A 22,760-nucleotide genomic window follows, 5' to 3' on the forward strand; every position below is an offset into this window, starting at 1 on the left:
TTAGCCAGGCAGGGTGGCACGGGCCTGTAATTCCAGCTTCTCGGGAGGCTGAGACAGGAGAATCGCTTCAACTTGGGAGTTGGAGTTGCAGTGAACTGAGATCACACCTCTGCACTCCAGCCTGGCTGACAGAGTGAGACTCTGTTTCAAAAAGAAGAATTCTGGTTCCATTATTTAAAAGCCAAACACTGATTTGCCTCTGGTGTAAAATGAACAACGGGCCTTCCATAAACAGAAGACACTGAGCACTGTTGTCCTTAGTGAGCAAGGAGGCCTCAACCAGCTGTACAGCTCACCTAACCGGGTTCACGTAGAACCCTTATACTTCCGACCAAGTCCAAATGCCAAAACTGTCACACTAATCTGGCAACAACAGGAGTTTGAATTTCAGGGTTAATCTATCAAAGCCTGTCTGCAACCCCCGGGAAAGCTACAGAACGAGATGCCCGCCTTGTAATTCTTCATGAATGAAGACACAGCCAACAAGGAGGGGAAACAATGTCTTTCTAAGCCCAGCTCTGCTTCCTTCCACAGCTGCCGCATTGACTGGATTGATGATGCTCATTTATTCGGTGATTACATGAGCTTAATGACTCACGTGGCCACCACCGAGGCCCCCGCCTTTAACAGAAAGCATACCTGTGTGCTGCCTTCCATCACAAGCATGGGTAATGAGGCAAGGCGCCTTCAGCTTTGCTCTCTGCCTCGCTTTAGGGTAGTATTTCTGGTGTCTGTTTCAGTTCCTGGCCCACATTGAGCTGTTATTGGAAAACAGCAATCTATTTCCAGGTTCCCTTGGTAACCTAAGTCACCTAGACTTTGTTTAAATTACCTCCCATGAGCCAAATGCTAGAATTCTAGATGGCAACGGAGTGAAACCACCCCCTCTCTGGCCACGGTGAATATAAATTTGGCACTGTAGTGTGCATGCAGACTCCCACGTCCCTTTAAAGTTTTTCTAGAACTTCCATCCCAAGCAGAGCCCTGCTTGCCCGTCTTCTTTGAAGAACTCAGCATTTCAGCTTTCAGAAGGCTTGGCGGGCGTTTCTAGACCTTCCTAGGCATTGAAAACAAGACCACAGAGGACAACCCTTTCTCTGCCCTTTCAGTCTCCCCTCTGCCCTCCTGGTCAGCAATTCTCTTGTCTTCATCCAAGTTTGGTCAATGTGTAAGCCGCCCTAGCACTGAAGGATGAAGGCAGGTGGGTTCCAGTCGTGGAAGGTACTGAACCCATGTGGTCTCCTCGTTCGCTCGAAATCAGCCAAAATAAGGGCCCTCATTCCCTGGCTCAGGTTAGTTAGAAATAGACAGATGAGTAGAAAAAACACACAAGGAAATGCTTTTGGCCGGGCACAGTGGCTCAAGCTTGCAATCCCAGCACCTTGAGAGGTGGCAGAATCACTTGAGCCCACGAGTTTGAGACCAGCCTGGGCAACATGGCAAAACCCCGTCTCTGCAGAAAAATAGAAAAATTTGCCTGACATGATGGCTCATGCCTCTGGTCACAGCTACTCAGGAGGCTGAGGTGGGAAAATCACTTGAGTTCAGGAGGTGGAGGCTGCAGCGAGCCATGATCACACCACTGCACTCCAGCCTGGGTGACAGAGTGAGGCCCTGTCTCAAAAAAGAAAAAAAAAAAGAGAGAAACGTTTTCCAATCTGTAGTTAGCAGACAACATGGAGGAGCGTGGGCTGCCACCGGGAGCCGGTCAGTGCTCCTATGCTGCGGATTCCTGTGTACAAGCTTTGCTTAAAGAGCCCTCCTCATGGAAACTGATAAAGTCTTTGAGGAAGGTCCAAAGGGACACCCGGTCTGAGACGAATGACTTCTAGTGCCTTTCCTTCCTGCCTCCCACATTTTAAGGCAGAGGACTTAGGGCTGAAATAAACATCACAAACAAGGCAGAAGAAGGCATCTAAGGGAGGTTTGGAAAGGGAGGGGCAATCCCATGTGATTCTGTCTGATGTTGGCAGATGGGCTCATGAGTGGATCACACACATGCAAACACACTCACACAAAGACTGGCCGGGTGCATTGGCTCACACAGAAAATCTCAGCACTTTGGGAGGCCGAGGCAGGTGGATCACTTGAGGTCAGGAGTTCAAGACCAGCCTGGGCAACATGGTAAAACCCCATCCCTACTGAAAATACAAAAGTATCGGGGCATGGTGGCACATGCCTGTTATCTCATCTACTTAGGAGGCCGAGACAAGAGAAACACTTGAACCCAGAAGGGCAGAGAGGGCAGTGAGCCAAGATTATGCCACTGCACTCCAGCTTGGGTGACAGGGCCAGACTATGTGTCAAAAAAAAAAAAAAAAAAAAAAAAAAAAGAAAAGAAGAAGCTGAGTGCCATGGCTCATGCCGGTAATCCCAGCACTTTGGGAGGCAGAGGTGGGGGCATCACAAGGTCAAGAGATCGAGACCATCATGGCTAACATACCGAAACCCCATCTAAATACTACAAATACAAAATTAGCTGGGTGTGGTGGTGCACGCCTGTAGTCTCAGCCACCTGGGAGGCTAAGGCAGGAGAATCGCTTGAATGCAGGAGACAGAGGTTTCCGTGAGCCGAGATTGTGCCACTGCACTCCAGCCTGGGTGACAGAGCAAGACTCCGTCTCAAAAACAAAACAGACACATACATACACACACTCACCCAGATACACACATACAAATTTACACACAGATACAACACCCATGCATAAGAAGACCCAAGCTGACATAGACTCTCTATTTCTTTTTCTCTTTGTCTGTCACACACACACACACACACACACACACACACACGAACTAGGGCCACGGCTAGTCTCAACAGTCCCTTTGTGTGAACTAGAAAGAGGCCCCCCCCTTGGGAAGCCACAGGCCCTCAAAGGCTAGATGTCAGCCTCCACTCGCCTCTCTGCCAGGTGCCCCCGAAGGGCACATAGCACAACAGTACATGCTGGCCCTGTCTCTGCTTCCTCTTGTGGACATGTCAGGGTGGGTGTTAGGGAAAGGGGAGACAGCCAAGAGAGAACTCGGCTTTTCCTTCCATCACAGACAGCGTTCTGTCCGAAACTGCTCAGGGCTCCTAGGACAGGCCCCATCTTGCCCGAGGAGTCCCTCTGGGTGCACGCAATTACCTGTTGGGATAGGTGACATTACAGGGCACTTTTCCCGTGTAATTCTCATTAAGCCAGCGATTCGCCAGTGCCTGCTGAATATTTGGCCTCTTCACAGGATCTGGTTCCAGGAGAGAGCGCAGGAAACTGATGGCACCTGAAAGACATTCAGGAAGGAACACACGCATGTTACAGGCTGGACACAGATACCAGGAAAAGTCGCCATCACAGGGGACCTCACCTGCCCATCCTGAGCCACTGCTGGGGTGATCGCTCCTCTGGGTCTCCAGGGAGGGTTCCGATTCAATGATTTGTAGAGCCTGGTTTCATCCTCCTTTAGACAGGAGGGGTGTTGAAAATCTCATTGCCCTCCCCAACCTCTTTTAAAAAGACACACCATGGCCAGGCGCGGTAGCTCACACCTGTAATCCCACACTTTGGGAGGCTGAGTTGGGTGGATCACCCGAGGTCAGGAGTTCGAGACCAGCCTGACCAGCATGGAGAAACCCTGTCTCTACTAAAAATACAAAAACTTAGCTGGGCATGGTAGCACATGCCTGTAATCCCAACTACTTGGGAGGCTGAGGCAGAAGAATGGCTTGAGGCCGGGCGCGGTGGCTCAAGCCTGTAATCCCAGCACTTTGGGAGGCTGAGGCGGGTGGATCACAAGGTCGAGAGTTCGAGACCATCCTGGTCGACATGGTGAAACCCCGTCTCTACTAAAAATACAAAAAATTAGCTGGGCGTGGTGGCTCATGCCTGTAATCCCAGCTACTCAGGAGGCTGAGGCAGGAGAATTGCCTGAACCCAGGAGGCGGAGGTTGCGGTGAGCCGAGATCACGCCATTGCACTCCAGCCTGAGTAACAAGAGTGAAACTCCGCCTCAAAAAAAAAAAAAGAATGGCTTGAACCTGAGAGATGGAGGTTGTGGTGAGCTGAGATCTCACCACTGCACTCCAGCCTGGGCAACGAGAATGAAACTCTGTTTCAAAAAAAAAGACCACATATCCAAAGAATTTAAGTCCTCTGTCCAAGGGAAGCAACTAGCACATGATAAAGTGAGAACTAGTTTGGGTCTCTCCATTCCCTGTGCTTCCCAATGCAACCTGTGGTCTTTTCTTGTTGCTTATAGATGAGCCAAAGAGATGTTCTATTTACAGGCTTGTAGGAACAAAAGAAAATAAACAGAAGATGCCTCCTCAAGAGGTTTTTGCGCACTCAGGGAGATGCCAGAAGTGTAGAGCCTTCCTGTGCTATACCTGCCAACTGGGGACCACAGGACACTCAGTCTCAAGGGGCCAGAGGGGTCCTGCTTTCTGATCATTTCCTTTAAAGCCATTCTGCATGGCCGCCCACCTCTTCCCCAACTATATGAATTGATGATGCAACACCCAGGCTGCACAGAGCCCACGCCCACCCAGCCCAGCCCAGCCACTCAAGCTGGCAGACACCAGAGCGCCACATGTTTCGTTAAGGTGTTAAGAAACCTCTGCATTAGTGACTCAGATTTTGAAATCCAAGCTTGTGTAAAAAGTTCTAGTGAGGCCCACACTGTGAACCCATGACCACTGATGGGTCTCTCCTTTTGCACTGTCTCTTAAAAGGAAGGGGCTGCTGCCAGGCGCAGTGGCTCACACCTGTAATCCCAACACTTTGGGAAGACAAGGTGGGTGGATCACGAGGTTAGGCGTTCAAGACCAGCCTGGCCGACATGGTGAAACCCTGTCTCTACTAAAAATACCGAAAATTAGCTGGGTGTGGTGGCACGCACCTGTAATCCTAGCTACTCTGGAGGCTGAGGCAGGAGAATCACTTGAACCCAGGAAGCGGAGGTTGTGGTGAACAGAGATCACGCCACGGCACTCAAGCCTAGGCGACAGAGCAAGACTCTATCTCAAAAAAAGAAGGAAGGGGCTGCTTAGATGGACGGTATGCTAATAAATTTGCCTTTCTTTTTCAAGTCTCTAGAAGTTCACTGTATCACATTAGTCATGCTGAGCATGGTGTGTAAGAAAAGGATATAAGAAACTATTGACAAACCTATAAAATCCCTACAACCCCTTTTCCTACCATCCCAGGCAAAAATAATATTTTAAATGCCCTGGGTTTGCTCTCATTTCACAAACATTTACAGAGCACCTGTACATCCAAGCACTCGACATAAGAAGCTCATTCATCTCTAAGCAGAATATTTGCATCCTTTAAGATTGGAACACTGGAAACAACTGGGTGATGGGTAAAAATACATTTATAACACACATGGAGCCTTTATTTTGTATTTATTTTATTTATTTATCTTGTATTTTTTGGAGACAGAGTTTCACACCATCGCCCAGGCTGGAGTACAGTGGCGTGATCATGGCTCACTGCAGCCTTGATCTCTCTGGCTCAGATGACCTTCCCACCTCAGCCTCCAAAGTAGGTGAGACTACAGGCATGCACCATCATGCCTGGCTAATTTTTTTGGTAGAGATGGGGTTTTGCCATGCTGCCCAGACTGGCCTCAAACTCCTGAGCTCAAGTGATTCTCCTGCCTCAGCCTCCCAAAGTGCTGGGATTAAGGATGTGAGCCACCACACCCAACTCATGAAGGCTTTTCTAAGTCTACAAAATTGTGCAGCAGGAGAATATACGCGTATCCACATATGGGTAAAGAACGTCAGGGATGACTTCAAAATGCAGACGATCTGTCTTGCGTGCGTTGCGGGACTGTGATGTTTTCCTGTGCTATAGCCCTTATTTTACAAAGAATCGCTATAATGTTTTTCCAAGAAATATAAAGAATTCTTTGGCCAGGCACTGTGGCTCACGCCTGTAATCCCAACACTTTGGGAGGCTGAGGCAGGCAGATCAAGAGGTCAGGAGCTGGAGATCAGCCTGGCCAACATGGTGAAACCGCATCTACTGAAAATACGAAAATTACCCGGGCATGGTGGTGTGCACCTGTAGTCTCAGCTACTTAGGAGGCTGAGGCAGGAGAACTGCTTGAACCCGGGAGGCCGAGATTGCAGTGAGCCAAGACCATGCTACTGCACTCCAGCCTGGATGACAGAGCAAGAATCCATCTCAAAAACAAAAAAAAAAAAATTCTTTTATGGAGCTTTGTATTTGATTTCCAACATACCAAATAGTATATCCCAGAAATCAATGACATGCTTGATCCCCCAATTTTCCTATCCTTCTCATCGAAGCTATTTTTCAGTTTTCTAAGGTAATCTATCTTTGCAAGAAGTCATAAAATGTCTTACTTTCTCAAAGGCTTTAAGTTGTCATTTTAACATTGTTCTTTAGGAAATGCTGGGACTTTTGTCAACCCATTTTCTGCAGGGTAAAAATGAGGCCATCAGAAAAGGGGCCAGTTGTGATGCCAGAATCAACTCAAGAGACACAATCTTCACTAGGCCAACCTCCACAGCCAGCCCACCTCCAGAGCGGGTTCCCATAATGTTGAAGAAGTTATCAGATCATCTCCCTTTAACAACAGTGGGTAGCCACTACTGGGTATCTACCCAAAGGAAAATAAGTCATTATATGAAAAAAGACACTTGTACACACATTTAGAGCAGCACAATTCACAACTGCAAAAATATGCAACCAGCCCAAATGCCCATCAATCAACAAGTGGATAAAAAATATGATATATATATGTATATTTATATGTATGTGTGTGTGTGTGTGTGTGTGTGTGTGCGTGGGTGTGTGTATACATACACCACGGAATACTGCTCAGCCATAAAAAGGCAAAATAATGGCATGCTTCTCAGCCATAAAAAGGAATGAAATAATGGCATGATACTCAGCCATAAAAAAGAACAAAATAATGGTATTTGCAGCAACCTGGATGAACTGGAGGCCATTATTCTAAGTGAGTTACCCAGGGATGGAAAACCAGACATGGCACGTTCTCACTTACAAGTGGGAGCTAAGCGATGAGGGCGCAAAGGCATAAGAATGATGGAGTGGACTCTGGGGACTTGGAGGGAAGAGTAGGAGGGACGAGGGATAAAAGACTACACACTGGGTATAGTGTAAACTGCTTGGGTGATGAGTGTACCAAAATCTCAGAAATTACCACTAAAAAACGTATCCATGTAACCAAAAACCACCTGTTCCCCCGAAACGTACTGAAATTTTGAAAAAAGGAAAATCTAGGCACGGTGGCTCAAGCCTCTAATCCCAGCACTTTGGGAGGCCAAGGCAGGTGGATCACCTCAGGTCGGGAGTTCGAGACCAGCCTGGCCAACATGGCAAAACCCTGTCTCTACTAAAAACACAAAAATTAGCCAGGCATGGTGGCATGTGCCTGTAATCCCAGCTACTTGGAAGGCTGAGGTGGTAGCATTGCTTGAAACTGGGAGGCAGAGGTTGCAGTGAGCTGAGATCGTGCCGCTGCACTCCAGCCTTCCAGCCTAAGTAACAGAGCAAGATTCCGTCTTTAAAAAAAAAAAAAAAAAAAAACAACAGTGGGTAGAAATACATGCATGGAGGCCACAAGGTATATTTACTACTTACTGTAAGTGTTATCACTGGGTACACAGCTAAAACTTTCCAACAATGTACTTAAAAAAATTTTTTTAAAAACTTTTATTTTAGGTTCAGAGGTACATGTGCAGGTTTGTTATATAGGTAAACTTGGTCACGGGAGTTTGTTGTACAGATTATTTCATTACCCTTGTACTAAGCCTAGTACCCAACAGTTATTTTTCCTGCTCCTCTCTCTCCTCCCACCCTCCACTCTCAAGTAGAACCCAGTATCTACTGTTCCCCTCCTTGTGTCCATGAGTTCTCATTACTTAGCTCCCACTTATAAATGAGAACATGGAGTATTTGGTTATCTGTTTCTGTGTTAGTTTGCTAAGGATAATGACCTCCAGTTCCATCCATGTTCTTTAATAACCCGAAAAGCAAACAGATCTCTGCTTTTCAGAATGTTTATCTTCCTTCCTTTAACACCCCTGCATTGCAAGAGTCATTTAGATCTTAACTAGGGGCATCTATTGGCCAGATAAAAAAGATGTGGGCTTAATGAATCAAGGTGGGTGGGCTGCTGCATTGACGACGTTTTCTGAGACATTGCTTACCCTCAAAGGACTTGGGCACCAATCCAGGCTTTTTCAGAGTATGATGAACCTGATGTGCTAAGGACAAACGGGATGTGCATTTTTGTTCTATTTTCATAACTGAGCATTCTGCATCTTCAAAAACTGCTGATGAGCACAAGTAATTTTAGTTCAAATCTCCACTGACGAATTTTCTTCCTTTGGACGTCAGAGACATTGCATTACTATCCAAAAAGTACTTTGAGACTTCCTTAGAGCTCTCTGAAGTTTGTGTTAGGGTCCTGAAAATCCCTATGCCTCATGAGCAAAAGAGATTAAAATATTCTCCACCATTCTGGAAAGCCATGCCGGGCATGGCCACAGGCCACACACCACCCTCCACCCCTCTAAGATAACACTTAGGTTCTCCACTCAAGCCTGGAAAAATAGTACCACCCTGCTTAACACAACACACAGTACACCTTCCTCCAATGCAAGCCCCACTTTCTTTCATAAACCATCAGCTTCCCAAAATCCGGACTGGCTTGTGTGGGCATCTGAACTTTCTGCCAAGTGAAAGGGCTGCAGATGACAGACCAAGCCATCAGACTTTTCACATTAGTAGCTCGACTGATGCAAATAGGGACGCCTCCCTGCTCAAAGCTCCCTCGTCATCACTTCCCAAGCCAAAGAATTCTTTGATAATCTGGTAATTGTGCATTCTTGGACATCTTCGTTAGCACTGGCTCAACCCTCATAAAAGCTAACGCTTCTCCTCCAGCTTGACTTCGGAGAATCTGTGGCACAAAACCATCAGAACCTGAAGTGACTGCTTGGAATGTATGATAAATGCTAGCATTGAGGTGTAGTGATGAAAAGGTGAGCAGTCTGAAAAACTTCTCAGCCGTGAAAGACATTCACTGCTCTGTGACATGCAAGTGCCAACAAGCAAAAAGAAAGCATGTAGAAGAGAGACTTGGAAAGGCCCTCGAAGCTTAACTTTGCAAACAGCATGATAAAGATGAAGGGCCGTTCTTTGGAAGCATGTTCTGTGGATTCACAAGGGCAATAATGTTGTTTTCAACTCAAGTTTGGGAAAAATTCTTCCAACTTAATCTTTTAAAAGAGCGGTAGAATTAACAGATACGATTGTTACATAAAAGTGACAGGGCTGGGGGCAGGAGCTCATGCTTGTAACCCCAGCAGTTTGGGAGGCCAACACAGGAGGATTGCTTGAGCCCAGGACCAGCCTGGGCAACTTAGAAAGACTCTGTCTCTGTAAGAAATACCCGCTACGAAAAATCAGCTGGGCATGGTGGCATGTGCCTGCAGTCCCAGCTACTTGGGAGGCTGAGGCGGAAAGATCGCTTGGTTTGGGAGGTCGAGGCTGCAGTGAGCCGTGATGTTGCCACTGTACTCTAGCCAGGATGACAGCGAAACCTTGTCTTAGACAGAAACAAATATGAATGACACAGTCGTCCAATTAAAAAAGATGTGCCTTAGTGAGACAATAAAATGGGCGTATTTTCTATTTGGATTGACATTACTCAAAACATAAAGACACAGAGACAATAGATAATATCTCTAACTCTTGGTGGGGAGGGAGCCGTCTTATACTAAATGACATCAGAGAAGAGTGAAATAACAGCATGGTAGGAAAATCTAGGTTTTCCGTCAAGCAGACTTAATCTTTCTGAGACTCAATTTCCTCACTGGTAAACAGGGACTTACCTTGCGGGATTGTATAAAAACACCACCACATGAGAAACACCTACAAAGGATCATTCAGTAAATGGCAGCTACTCGTGTTACTGGGAAACCAGCATTTTTGGATATAAGCAGGGCCAGGCTGGTTGGAAGGGAGAGGAGACAAACTTGCTAGGGTGCAAAGGACCGGAAAAAGTGGGGGCTGTCAAAAGGGCAGCAGCTGACCCTCAAAACTGAAGCCATTCACTCTATAAACAAGAAAAGACGCCCCGGGCTGCCTCGGCAGCTGGTGCACTGCTCTGGACCCTACTGGGTCAGGACAATTCCCAGCCCTGAGTCATCACAATCGTCTATGGGGCACCTTTCCAGGTCACACAGGCACTTTAACACCAGAGTCAGCAACTTAGACTCCCTGAGTATCTATCATGTACAAACACTACACTTGACTCCTGGCTCAAAGCACTTCAATCCTAGTTGAAAAAAGATATTTCTATATCCGAATAGTTATTTTAAAAGGAGGGGGTAGGGAGAGCATCAGATTCCTTAATTAGAAAATCAGATACAGAAACGCAATTCAGGCTTGACAAGTCAAGGCAACAAAGTCCTGTAGGAATGTGAAGATCTTTAACAAGCAGGCACAGAGCTCAAGGCCAAAGCATAAGCTGTCGGCTCAACACAGGACCTATGTGAGGTTGGTCAGCAAATCCAGTGATGCTGAAACTGCTGGGAACATTTTTAATATGTCTTCTTTGGGACTACATTTTCACTAGTTTTTAACATCTTCCAAACTGCAACTTTTGATTCTTTAATGTTAAATTTAATTTTCACAATAAAAAATGATAAAAAAAAAAAAAAAAAAACACTTAGAGCTCAGCCTGCTAAGATTGTGTCATACTATTGAAAGTAAAAACAAGGTATGGTTCTGAAGCAATGAGACTGATTATTAACCTACCTATGCTCATCTGCTCCTTTTCTCACAGCTGTGTGGGGCTCATGCTAATGCTAATCAATAAATATTTCTGGCTTTTCACTTTCAACACACATGGTAGGGTTGCACCGCCCCACTCTTTTTAGCTGCTTGAAGCCATGTGCGATGTTTTAGAAAGATTTCACTTATAAGCAGAAGATTGGTGGAAGATTTAATTGCTAGTGAAAGTGCTTCTCTTTCTCTTTCTCTTTTCCTCGCTCCCTCTGCATGAACCAGAAATGTTAGAAATGGCTTCAACATCAGCCTTAGGCCCTTAGATGGGCAGAACCTTTCAATGTTTGAAACAACTTTCAACTGAGATGTAGCATGAATGAGAAATAAACCTTAGTGGTCCTGAGCCACTGAGACTTGGGAGCTCATTGCTACTGGTCTATTCTGACTAATACAATGAAATAACAGCAGATCAGCAGTTCTCCAGCTCCTTAGGCTCTCGTGGGGTTCAAAGACAGCATGGTCTGCCATTCCCAACTGTGGGGGGTACATTCATCTACCTATTGTCCTTTGTTATGGGTCACTTGGATAAAACAGGCTCTGAACCCTCAAAGAAACTTCAGAGTCACTCTCAGAGATGGCAATATTTATGACTGCATAACCCCTACAGAGACTGCTTTGAAAGACTGCATTTATTCGGAAACATCACATCTTATTTGTACTGCCATGAGATATTATTAGACCCCTCTCAGAATGACTAAAATAAAAAATAATGATAGCATCAAATGCTGGCAAGAATGCAGAGATCATACACATACTGCTCAGGGGAATGCAAAATGGTCCAGCCACTGTGAACAAGAAGCTTGGCAGTTCCTTACAGAACTAAATACGTGCTTACTACCCAAGCCAGCAATTCACTCTTAGGCATTTGTCCCAGAGAAATAAAACCGTATTCACAGAAAAACCTGAACATGAATGTTCACAGCATCTTTATTCATTATAGCCCCAAACTGGAAACAACCCAATGGTCAGTCCTTCAATGGGTGAACGGTGAAACAAAGTGTGGTATATCCACACCAGGGAATACTATGCACCAATTAAAAAGAAATGACTCGGATTATCTCAAGGAAATTATGCTGAGTGGGGAAAAAAAAGGTGACTGACATATAGCATTGTTGAAATGACAAAATTATAGATGAGACAGGGTAGTGGTTGACAGGGCTTAGGGAGAGCAGGAGGAAGGAAGGTGGCTGTGGCTATGGAGGAGCAGCACAAGGGATCCTTGGGAGGGAACTGTCTTGCATCTTGACTCTGGTGGCTTCTCACATATGACACGTGATAAAACTGCATAAAACTAACACACACCAACAACATAAAACTTGTAAAAGCTGAATAAGGCCAATGGGTTTTATCAATCTTAATTTCCCAGCAGTGATATATTACCACAATTATAGAATATATTACTATTGGCCAAGCATGGTGGCTCATGTCTGCAATCCCAGCACTTTGGGAGGCCGAGGTGGGTGGATCACCTGAGGTCAGGAGTTCGAGATCAGCCTGACCAACATGGAGAAACCCCATCTCTACTATAAATACAAAAAATTAGCCAGGCATAGTGGCACATGCCTGTAATCCCAGCTACTCGGGAGGCTGAGGCAGGAGAATAGCTTGAACCCGGGAGGCGAAGGTTGCAGTGAGCCAAGATTGCCCCATTGCACTCCAGCCTGGGCAACAAGAACAAAACTCCATCTCAAAAAAAAAAAAAAAAAAAAAAAGAATATATTACTTTTGGGGAAAACTGGATGATATGGTTTGTCTGTGTCCTCACCTAAATCTCACCTTGAATTGTAATAATCCTCACATGTCAGGGGCAGGGCCAGGTGGAGAAAATTGAATCATGGGGACAGTTCATACTGTTCTCATGGTAGTGAATAAGTCTCATGAGATCTGATGGTTTCATAAATGGGATTTCCTCTGCTTGAGTTCTCTTGCCTACCATCATCTAAGACATCCCTTTGCTCTTCCTTCATCTTCCACCATGATTGTAGAACTGTGAGTCTGTTAAATCTCTTCCTTTATAAATTACCCATTCTCAGGTATGTCTTTATTAGCAGCATGAGAACGGACTAATACGCTGGATGAAGGCTATTTGGATCTCTTTGTATTATTTCTAGCAATTGTGTGTGAATCTACAATTATGTCACAACAAAAAGTTTTTAAAATAATCTTATGTGTTAAAAAAATACTTTTTACTCTGTATCCCCTTATCCCAATTCATTTTATTTATGGCATTTAACATTACCAAATATCACACGCTTATTACTCATTTATTTATTTTTAGCCTCCCCTGCTGATATATAAGCTTTATAAGGGTAGATACGGGTTTGCTCTCTGTCTTCCTTAATCTAAAACACACCTAGCACATAATTGGTGCACAATACATATTCATGATATAAGCTAATGAGTATGAAATGTGGAACGAATGAATGAATGAATGAATGAGGACTCCTCACAGTGTTCTGCCGCACTTTCAACATTTCTGAAAGCTCTAAAACTTAAATATAACAACTGGTTTGACATTTTGCACATTTTCTAACTCCAGGAGTTATGACTATCAGTGCAGAAATATTTCTTGTATAATGACAGAGCTGTAACTTATCTTCCCAAGGACTTAATGCTTCCTTTGCTTTCAAGCCTCCAGAGATTCTACCCTCCCTAACAAAGGTGACAATATGAACTGAATTAGATAATTGCATTCAAGAATATGTCTCCACTTGGATTCCCCTTGGCAAGATAAATTCAGGGTCAGCTTCATGCATGCTTTTAAACTTAGAAGAAAAATGCATAACAGTAGTAAAATAAAATGCTATATTTTAACTATGTATCATAAATTGCAGTTAAATAACTGCTTTCTTCCTTGGTCAAAAGCCTTATCTCAGTGAAGCTGAGTTTATTCTAAGGAGCCAATTAAATGATCATCAAAGCCAAGCCAAGGCCAGGAACTTGAATTTTGAACCAAACAAAAGAACAAATTGTACTAATTTACTGGATCTGAAGCTGAACCTTAATACAGCCTGTTTACTGAAATGTGAACCAGCTAAAGTTCGAGAGAACTTTTCCAACACACCTGATGACTCAGTCCAATCAAGTAACTTAACCTCTATATAATTAAAAGCTTTTAGATGGGCTCAAAAACTAAACTAACAAAACAAATCACAGCCCCAACTTGAATGCAACAAACATTTCTTCACAGTGAATTGCAGAAAGAAGACATGGAGGGTTTATGGTCACATTTCCAATATATCTTCTTTCTGCAATTCTATCAACATCATAATACAGTGAGTTTTAAAACAATCAAACCTGCAATTATTTTTCAAATGGAGAATATCAGATCTTGTTTTGTGCAGGAGAAAGGAGGAGTTAGGGATTCAGAATTATAACGAAACAGGAAAGGGTATAGGTAAAAGGCTGTTGAGAGATGGGAAACCTAACCACCCTTTGACACTTCATTTTAATACTAGAAAGAAACTTACAATCATGAAATAGACATAACACCATTGCAGCAAAACAAATACAGCTTCACAGGTGGACCCCAACTGATCATGACAAAAGTCCTGAACCATGATATAGAGCAGCAGGTGCATTACCTGTGGAGAGCTGGGTGGGGAGGGGGTTCATTTCTTTGTCCACCATCTTCTGGTATAAAGCCCTCAGGCTGAAAGGCTCCACCGTGAAAGGCAGCGTCCCGGTCAACATGGCATACATGTTCACACCTCTGAAAAGAAAGACAAAACGCATGAAACTGGAGTCAGGTCCCCTGCAGAGGGGAAGACATTGGGGATGTGGGCTTCACCAAAGCGTTGGAGCTGCTGCTTCCATGCCAATCGCAACAGGCCCTCTTCAAAGTTATCTTGGTAGAACACTCAGTGTCACATTGAAAGGCTTGGTTGAGGCTGGGTACGGTGGCTCATGCCTGTAATCCCAGCACTTTGGGAGGTGGGTCACTTGAGGTCAGGAGTTCAAGACCAGCCTGTGCAGTGCCTCCATCCTCAACTGCTGCCTCATCAGCCTGGACCACTACCTGCTCATCCTCTCACCACTGCGACAAGCTGCGCATGAAGCTCCTGCGCGCGCTGGTGCCTGTCTCTACTAAAAATACAAAAATTAGCTGGGTGTGGTGGCAGGTGCCTGTAATCCCAGCTACTCAGGAGGCTGAGGCAGGAGAATCACTTGAACCCAGGAGGCAGAGGTTGCAGTGAGCTGATATCGCATCATTGCACTCCAGCCTGAGCAACAAGAGTGAAATTTTGTCTCAAAAAAAAAAAAAAAGAAAAGAAAAGAAAAGAAAAGAAAGGCTTGAGTGAGCGTGAAGACCTGGAAAGGGACCACAGAGAAAAACAGGAGTTTCAAGAGCATCAGAAGGCAACCATGACCCTCCGCTCTCTCCGAATGCTAGGGCAGAAAGAAGTCAACAGCAAGGAGGCCCGGAGCAATGTAAGAAACACATGGGACAGGTCAGGAACCTCAAATAAGAGTAGGCCTGCCATTATGTGGTTTTCCAAGGATGGCTTACAAGGTGGTACCTGGAAAAGGCTGACCAAAAAATACAGGAGAAGCCCCCCCACCAGAAGCTCCAGTCACAGCCAAACTGGTGAGCCAGGTTTACCACTCAGCCCTCAGAAATGAAGCCTAATACCAAAAACCAGCATTTTGCTCTACTCTTAAATTTTGCTTTGGCTTGTAACTAGAGAAATTTCTGGGGAGGTCCTCTTTCTTCTCCTCCTGATTTTTTTTATTGTTTATTGTGAGACTCTGCCACCTGGCCCCAACCCAACATCTCAGATGTGGTTGAAATACCTTCTGAGTAGGCTTAACTGCGTCTATCCAAAGCCAATCTAGAGAACAAAAACATCTTCTCGGAGGATTTTTATTTTCCTGATGTGCAAATCTAATATCATTTTGATGAGGTTTCCTGATGGGGATGAAATGCCTGCCTACAGAGAGGTCTCAAGTGCTCAAAAGCGCCCAAGGGAATATACTTTAAAAACAGGCACTAAGATTTCCAGCCAAACAAATCCAATGAGACTGACTGAAATTGAGACCCTCGAGGCCCAATTCCATGGAGGCACCTCTGAATTATGCCATTTCAGATAATGACAGATACTGGAGCCTATGGCTCCCGCTAGAAATCATTCTCAAATTTCAGACATACGGTAAGACCTGGTTCCCACTCAAGTGTAGTTAGTTCTGAACGCACAGTGGAGTTAGGGGGACACATGCATAAACATTCATTCCACAAATACATGCTGGAGGGCTCTCTGTTCCAGGCACGGCTATAGGTGCTGGGTACTGGGGACCAGAGAAAGACCTGCCCTCTTGGGTTTTGAGTGAAAAAGAAGACAGGCAAGCAACAGGCAAACAAATAGATATGCACAGCCCTTTCAGGCGGTGATCAGTGCAAAAGGAATAAGAAAATGCTGAATCGCACCACTTTTGACCAGAGGAGGAGTTCAAAGAAGGGAGAAAGAGAGCTTAGAAACAGGTACTTGAAAAGGGGAGGCCGCACAGGTGGCGACTACCTGTGTGAGCTCATGTGTCTTTGGCTGGCTGGGCGTGAGGATGGGGAGATAAAAAGCGCATAAACAAAGAAGCGGAAACAAGAATGAACAAGGCACACACAGAGCGATCTGAGCAGCATTTCCCTCTGTGTGTTTAGTGGGACTCACGCCCCAGGAGAGGAATAGAGGTTAGGTGGATGCAGGTGGCATGGCCGCATAATTTGGGGAGTAGTTGTATAAGAGCATTAAAGGGGCTCAGAATGGAAAGTAGAAAACTATGGCAGGAAAGCAGCAGGTTGCTGTCGAGGGAAAGGCAAAGACGCAGTGGAGACATTTGAAGGGCACATGCCAGGTGGCAAACTTAGAATACAGGACCAATGGTGGTAACAGAATGGGGCGGAGGAAGCTGAGGAAGAGAGACAGGTTAGGGATGCAGGGAGGGAGGATTAGGGCTAGCACTGTTTGAGAATGTACTATGCGATGCTGCACTTTGAGTCTGTTTGAGATAGAGCTAAACATTCTTGCTTCAAAAAATTCTTGGAGATCGGTAAGAGGGTCCCCACATTACAGACTTTTGCATACAGAGAGGCATGGGTTCTGTGGATGGAAACCCTCTGGCACATGCCACAAGACTGTTGCTGGGGACTACTGAACAGCCTCCAAGACAGGCTGTTTCCAGTGCTTCTGAGCCAGCCTGTTCTATCCAGAACGATTCTAGGCATAAGTGAAGCTTTCCAAGAAGACTAAGCCAACGTCTACATGTTTGATTCATTGGTTGTGGAACACCACCAGTTGCTCTTCCATGGTCAACACTTGGCATCTTTGAAAACTGGAACCAGGATCTTCCCACCCTTCTGGGTCTTCCCCAGGCCGGGACCTCAGGCCCTTTGACATGGTTGGGAGTCTCCTCAACGACCCTGTTCTCTGCCCTGAATACACACCAGCGGGCTCATGCAGTTAAGGAGCTTTGATGTTTCCATGCTACAGAGCAAAGACCTCCGATTTCAACAGAGTTGGGGTGAACTGAGTTAAGGTGAGGAAAAAACAAAACCACAATCTGTGCCTGCCCACCACCTCTGAGTCCCTAATCTTGGTTCTGATATTCATACCTAAAGCTGAAGAGCCTGCTACTTATACAATGGCATTTATTACTGCAGTAAGTGCTTCACAAGGCCTAACTCATACAGTGTTTCTCAAACTGAGGTACATCCTCAGGGGTTCAGCAGGCCTAATTTTTATTTCCTTTTCGGCAATAGACTAACACATTTCACAAAGCATGCCCAAGGACATCGGAGGACCACCGTACAGCTAAGAACTTCCTCCACCAGGCACACACAGTTTCAGTACCTGTTTTTATATTTCTTTATTTCTTTACCAATGTATTATTTTTGCAAAAAAAAAAATCACTTTTATTGTCATAGCCTAATGAGAAGGAAGCAGAGGTAGATTTAATGTGCCAGTGATACATCTGTGCTTCTATCAGGAGAAAGGAAAGTCTCCTGATGACTGGAGTCATGGGCGGTTCATCCTCAGAACAGTGGTATCAGCACCACCTGAGAACTTGTTGAAAAAACGCACATTCAGCAATGGCTCACACCTGCAGTTCCAGCAATTCGGGAGGCTGACGAGGGTGGTTCTCTTGAGCTCAGGAGTTCAAGACCAGCCTGGGCCACATGGTGAGACTCCGTTTCTACAAAAAATAGCAAAATTAGCCAGGCATGATGACATGCACCTGTAAGTCCCAGTTACTTGGGAGGCTGAGGTGGGAGGATCACTTGAGCCCAGGAGGTTGAGGCTGCAGTGAGCTATAAGCGTACCAGTGTACTCCAGCTTGGGTGACAGAGTGAGACTCTGACTCTTTTAAAAAAAAAAAAAAGAAAAAAGAAAATGTACATTGCTGGGTGCCACTCCACATCTACTGAATCAGAAAGTCTGGGGTGTTGCTGCAAGCCCTCCAGGTGCTTCTGATGCGTACTCAAAAAATTTGAAAGACCCTAGAAGAATGAAAAGTTTGAGGGGAGCTGAGGCATCACAAGCTCAAAGAGCCTGTGCTCAGCAGTGAGAACCGCACTCATGCTATGCACACCCACTCCCTTCCCACCAAACATCAGCCACTGCATTCATGTTGCCCATTTCAGTATTCTGGGGTTCTTTTGCTCTCGGTTATATTTAACTTGCAAATGAGTCTTGGTTTTTCAGTTGTACAGGGCCATAAAATAAAAGGGGTTTAATTTGGGACTCGTGTACATACAAAATTAGCTGAGCATGGTGGCACGGGCCTGTGATCACAGCTACTTGGAAGGCTGAGACAGGAGAATCGCTTGAACGTGAGAGGCAGAGGTTGCGGTGAGCCGAGATCGTGCCACTGCACTCCAGCCTGGGCAACAAGAGCAAAACTCCATCTCAAAAAAAAAAAAAAAAAACCTCCCGTAAAACCCCGCTGTCAACACACACAGTTATCAAGAATGTACTTCCTTTAAAAAGACAGTGTATAATACTCAAGTTTGAAGAACACTGCTCTATGGCCCTTTATATTCCCTTTAATCTTTAGAGGACACCTAGCTTCCTGCCCCAGGTGGGGGTATCGTACAGTGCAAATGCCTCTAGGAAATAGAATGTCATGATAACGGGAAGGGAACCCCTCTAAAGGAGTTTGGAGAACATATGGAGTCAGAAGACCAACGGTAAAGCCTGTATGAATGTTTCTTTCTTGGAGACCTTGAGATACCAAACTGCTTGCCTACTTGTCCCCAGCTGTCTTCAAGAGATGCCAGAAGTCTCCTCAAGTCACTGCATATGACACTGGTCTTTGCCTCTGCCCATCCTCTGGCTGGGACCACAGGTAGGTTTAACAGATGCTTGTCTTCAAGATGGCGCCAGAGCCATGCAGGTGACAGGTCTGGCCAGAATTCAGCAAGCGGTTTTCAAAGTAACTTTGATGACTTTACAAACTGACTCCAGAATTCCATTTCTTTTGGATGAGTTTATCATGAAAAAAACAAAAACAAAAACAGTCACAAAGCCTTAGAGGACCCACCCACCTCTCTCATCCATCAGATGTGGATAATAGTCCCTACCTCTCAGGTTGTACAAGGTCACATCAACAAAGCCACAGAAAGACCTAAATTCTGTAGCTGAAATAAATTAAGCTTGATAAGTTGGGATCTATTGTTTCATCAAAAAAAAAAAAAAAAAACTTTCTTAAAGTAAGAGGGGAAAAGCTACAATTATGTTTGTACCGTATTGCCAAGTAAGATCGGAAACCTACATGAACAGTCATACGATCCTAGCTAGGAGACTTGAAAAGGGAAACCAGACTGAGTATCTTAATTCCTCTCCCCCAGAGTTTGCATACATGTTTAATATCTGGATAAAGAGAAATCTAGTCCCTTTGACATTTCAGAAGTATGTGAGGATACCAAGGGAAAAATGTGGAATGCAGTTTATAAACCTCTGTAATCCCATAGAATTAGGAGGAGTTTCAAAACATGTTCAGAATTTCCTGATGGGTCTTTTGAAATATGGCCCAGGGGCTTTCTGGATTCTCCATGGCAGACATGGGATTCCCAAAAATCAAAGACAGTCTTAACAAATGAGAGGGATGAGAGCCTGGGACGAGAGAGGGCAACAATCAAATATGACCGGGGGCTTTTCCCAGCAGTGTGAAATAAGGGTGAGCCATTGCTAGGTAGAAGAAAACTCAAAGACACTAGGCAGTGTGGAATACTCTGATCTCAAAAGCGGAAGAAAGGCAGACACTGCGGGTAGCTGAAAGAAAAAGAAAAGGGGCCTTGCTTATGAAATACAAACGGAGAAGCTTTGGAATTAAGTCAAAAGCCAAATGGCCATCCTGTTATTTAGTATGGTACACAACAAAATATTCCCTGGAGGAAGAGCTGTGGTATCGCCTTCCATCCTAAAAAGGGAAGATACGGAGTCACTGCTCCATGGAGAAGTCGCCGGCAGTTTTAACAAGATGCAAGGGACAAAGCAATGGACAGAGCCACCCTGGCAGGTGGAGGGAGGGTCTGATTTCTTGTTCTTAAGAGGCATGTGGTCAGGAGACTCGGAAACTGCCCGGTTTACAGGGTGCAGCCAAGAGGACCTTCCAGAGATCCACATGCTTCTGTGTGGCTCTCCAAGAAAGACACTGCCTTGGATAAATTAAAAATAACTTGCCACCTCAAAGCAATATCTTTCCATCTTTCAGTATCAACTTTTAATAATACGACTTCCAATTTAAGGTCTTGAAAGTAGACTAGGAACCAATTCAACCATTTGGAAAATCTCAAATTTCACCACTGATATATTAAATGGTCTATGTTTAACAAGAAATTATTTTCTTGTGGATTTCAAGAACGTTTCTTTTCCTTTCCTTCCTTCCTTTCTTCTATGTTAGATATACACATTAGCTACAAAAAAAAAAAATCGTATTTTATAACTGAATAATCTCAGACGCTAAAGGAAACCTCTCTCTTAAAAGTCAAAACCCTAGCCAGGAGCAGTGGCTCATACCTGTAATCCCAGCACTTCTCGAGGCTGAGGCGAGCGGATTACATGGTCAAGAGTTCAAGACCAGCCTGGCCAATATGGTGAAATCCCGTCTGTACTAAAAATACAAAAATTAGCTGAGCGTGGTGGCACATGCCTGTAATCCCAGCTACTTGGGAGGCTGAGGCAGGAGAATCACTTGAACCCAGGAGGTGGAGGTTGCAGTGAGCCGAGATCGCACCATCGCACTCCATCCAGCCTGGGCGACAGAGCAAGACTCTGTCTTGGGGTTGGCGGGGAGTCAAAAGCCCTAAAATTCCCCAAAGGAGTCATAGCTTCCCTCCTGCTATCCTTCGTTTTGAGACGGTCTCAACAGAGACAAAATATTACTACCATCCTTCTATATATGGCCCCTGCCGATAGCTGATGACATCTGGTAGTACTTTCACAAAACACTGAGTCTGAGACTAGAACAAATTCTCTCACTCTCCCTCCTGAACACCCAGTTCTATTTGGAGACAGGAGAGCTATCTGGAGACACGGTGCCTCTTGGCCAAGTTGTCTACGCAAAGGTACAGCACTGGAGACAGGGCTTTTTTTTCCACTAAGTGAAAACAGATTCAATGAGCTGCGAAGGTGGACTGAGTGTATTGTGCATGACTCTCCAGGAGGTACCAGGCCTCACACAAATACTTCACCCATCCATCCCAGGGACCCCATGAATGCAAAAGACAGATCTAGTCCAGAAATACTGCATTCTCAATTTTCTCGGGATAGAACTCTGTTTCTGTTTTCCTCACCAGTAGGGATTCACTGAAGGTTGCCAGTGAGTATTGCAATATTCTGAAGATAAAATTAATTTTGGTTCTTTTCAATTAAAAAGTACATCTGCATTAAAGTTGTTTTAAATTAGCATATATGTCACTCTGAGGAAAAGTCGATTCACAGTAATAAAAGTTCAATGCACCAGAATGATCGTTTTTGGTTTTTGTTTCTGAAATCTCAAAGTTCATGGAAGACACACACATCTATATGTTATTTATATAGAATCTGGAATAAAGGAAAGAAGTGAATTATTTTACAACTATTTTTTTATGGTCTTGAAAATAATGACCACTGAAAATAATGGAAAACCCGCAAGAAAGTGCACCATTTCCCATTTCCATTGTTAATTGTGGCTTCACTAGAGGAGGGTCTTGGGGGCCCCATTTGTAGGGAAGAGCTTTCTTTCCCAGGGTTTCTTTCAATGTCAGGCTGATTTTTTTTTTTTTTTTTTCTAAATCAGTCTCAGAAGTTGTGGATACAGTCCCTGCCATCCATCAGGGTCCAAAGCCTCCCGGGAGGGGAGTTTGCTTTGTTGGAAGTGAACTCTTCATTCTGTTGTCGTTTCAGAGCCATGAAAAGAGAAGTCATTTTATAATAATAGTGTCTAACCCAGGGAGAAAATTGGTTCCATTTTCACCATCATTTTAAACAGCCTTCTAAATTAAATTCACTTTGGGTTTTCCATTTCCACTTCTGCCAGCAAAGTCATGGGCATCAAACAGAAACCTAAGCCATATCTCAGACACAATACCCCAAAGCAGTAGAAAATTAATCTCTTAAAAGGTCTGGGCCAGGCCTGGTGGCTCAGGTCTGTAATCCCAGCACTTTGGGAGGCTGAGCCTAGCGGATCACAAGGTCAAGAGATCCAGACCATCCTAGCCAACATTGTGAAACCACATCTCTACTAAAAATACAAAAATTAGCTGGTCGTGGCAGCACGCAACTGTAGTCCCAGGTACTCAGGAGGCTGAGGCAAGAGAATCACTTGAACCCAGGAGGCAGAGGTTTCGGTGAACTGAGATCACGCCACTGCACTCCTGCCTGGGTGACAGAGAAAGACTCTAACTCAAAAAAAAAAAAAAAAAAAAAAAAAAAAAAAAAAGCCAGGCGCATTGTA

At 44.7% G+C, this 22,760-nt stretch overlaps 1 protein-coding gene across 3 annotated transcripts in view; it reads right to left on the reverse strand.

The window, feature by feature from the left end:
* The window catches only part of HUNK (hormonally up-regulated Neu-associated kinase), a 254,317-nt gene that overhangs the window by 37,080 nt on the left and 194,477 nt on the right, over window positions 1–22,760 (reverse strand). For all 3 annotated transcript variants that reach the window (XM_074389349.1, XM_039480626.2, XM_039480625.2), the window contains 2 exons: window positions 14,417–14,544; window positions 3,126–3,261 (listed from right to left, as the gene is read on the reverse strand). In XM_074389349.1, the coding sequence (XP_074245450.1) occupies window positions 3,126–3,261; window positions 14,417–14,544 (264 nt within the window). The remainder of the gene's footprint in view (window positions 1–3,125; window positions 3,262–14,416; window positions 14,545–22,760) is intronic.

Source organism: Saimiri boliviensis, chromosome 18, assembly GCF_048565385.1.
Source record: "Saimiri boliviensis isolate mSaiBol1 chromosome 18, mSaiBol1.pri, whole genome shotgun sequence".
Lineage (NCBI taxonomy): Eukaryota > Metazoa > Chordata > Mammalia > Primates > Cebidae > Saimiri > Saimiri boliviensis.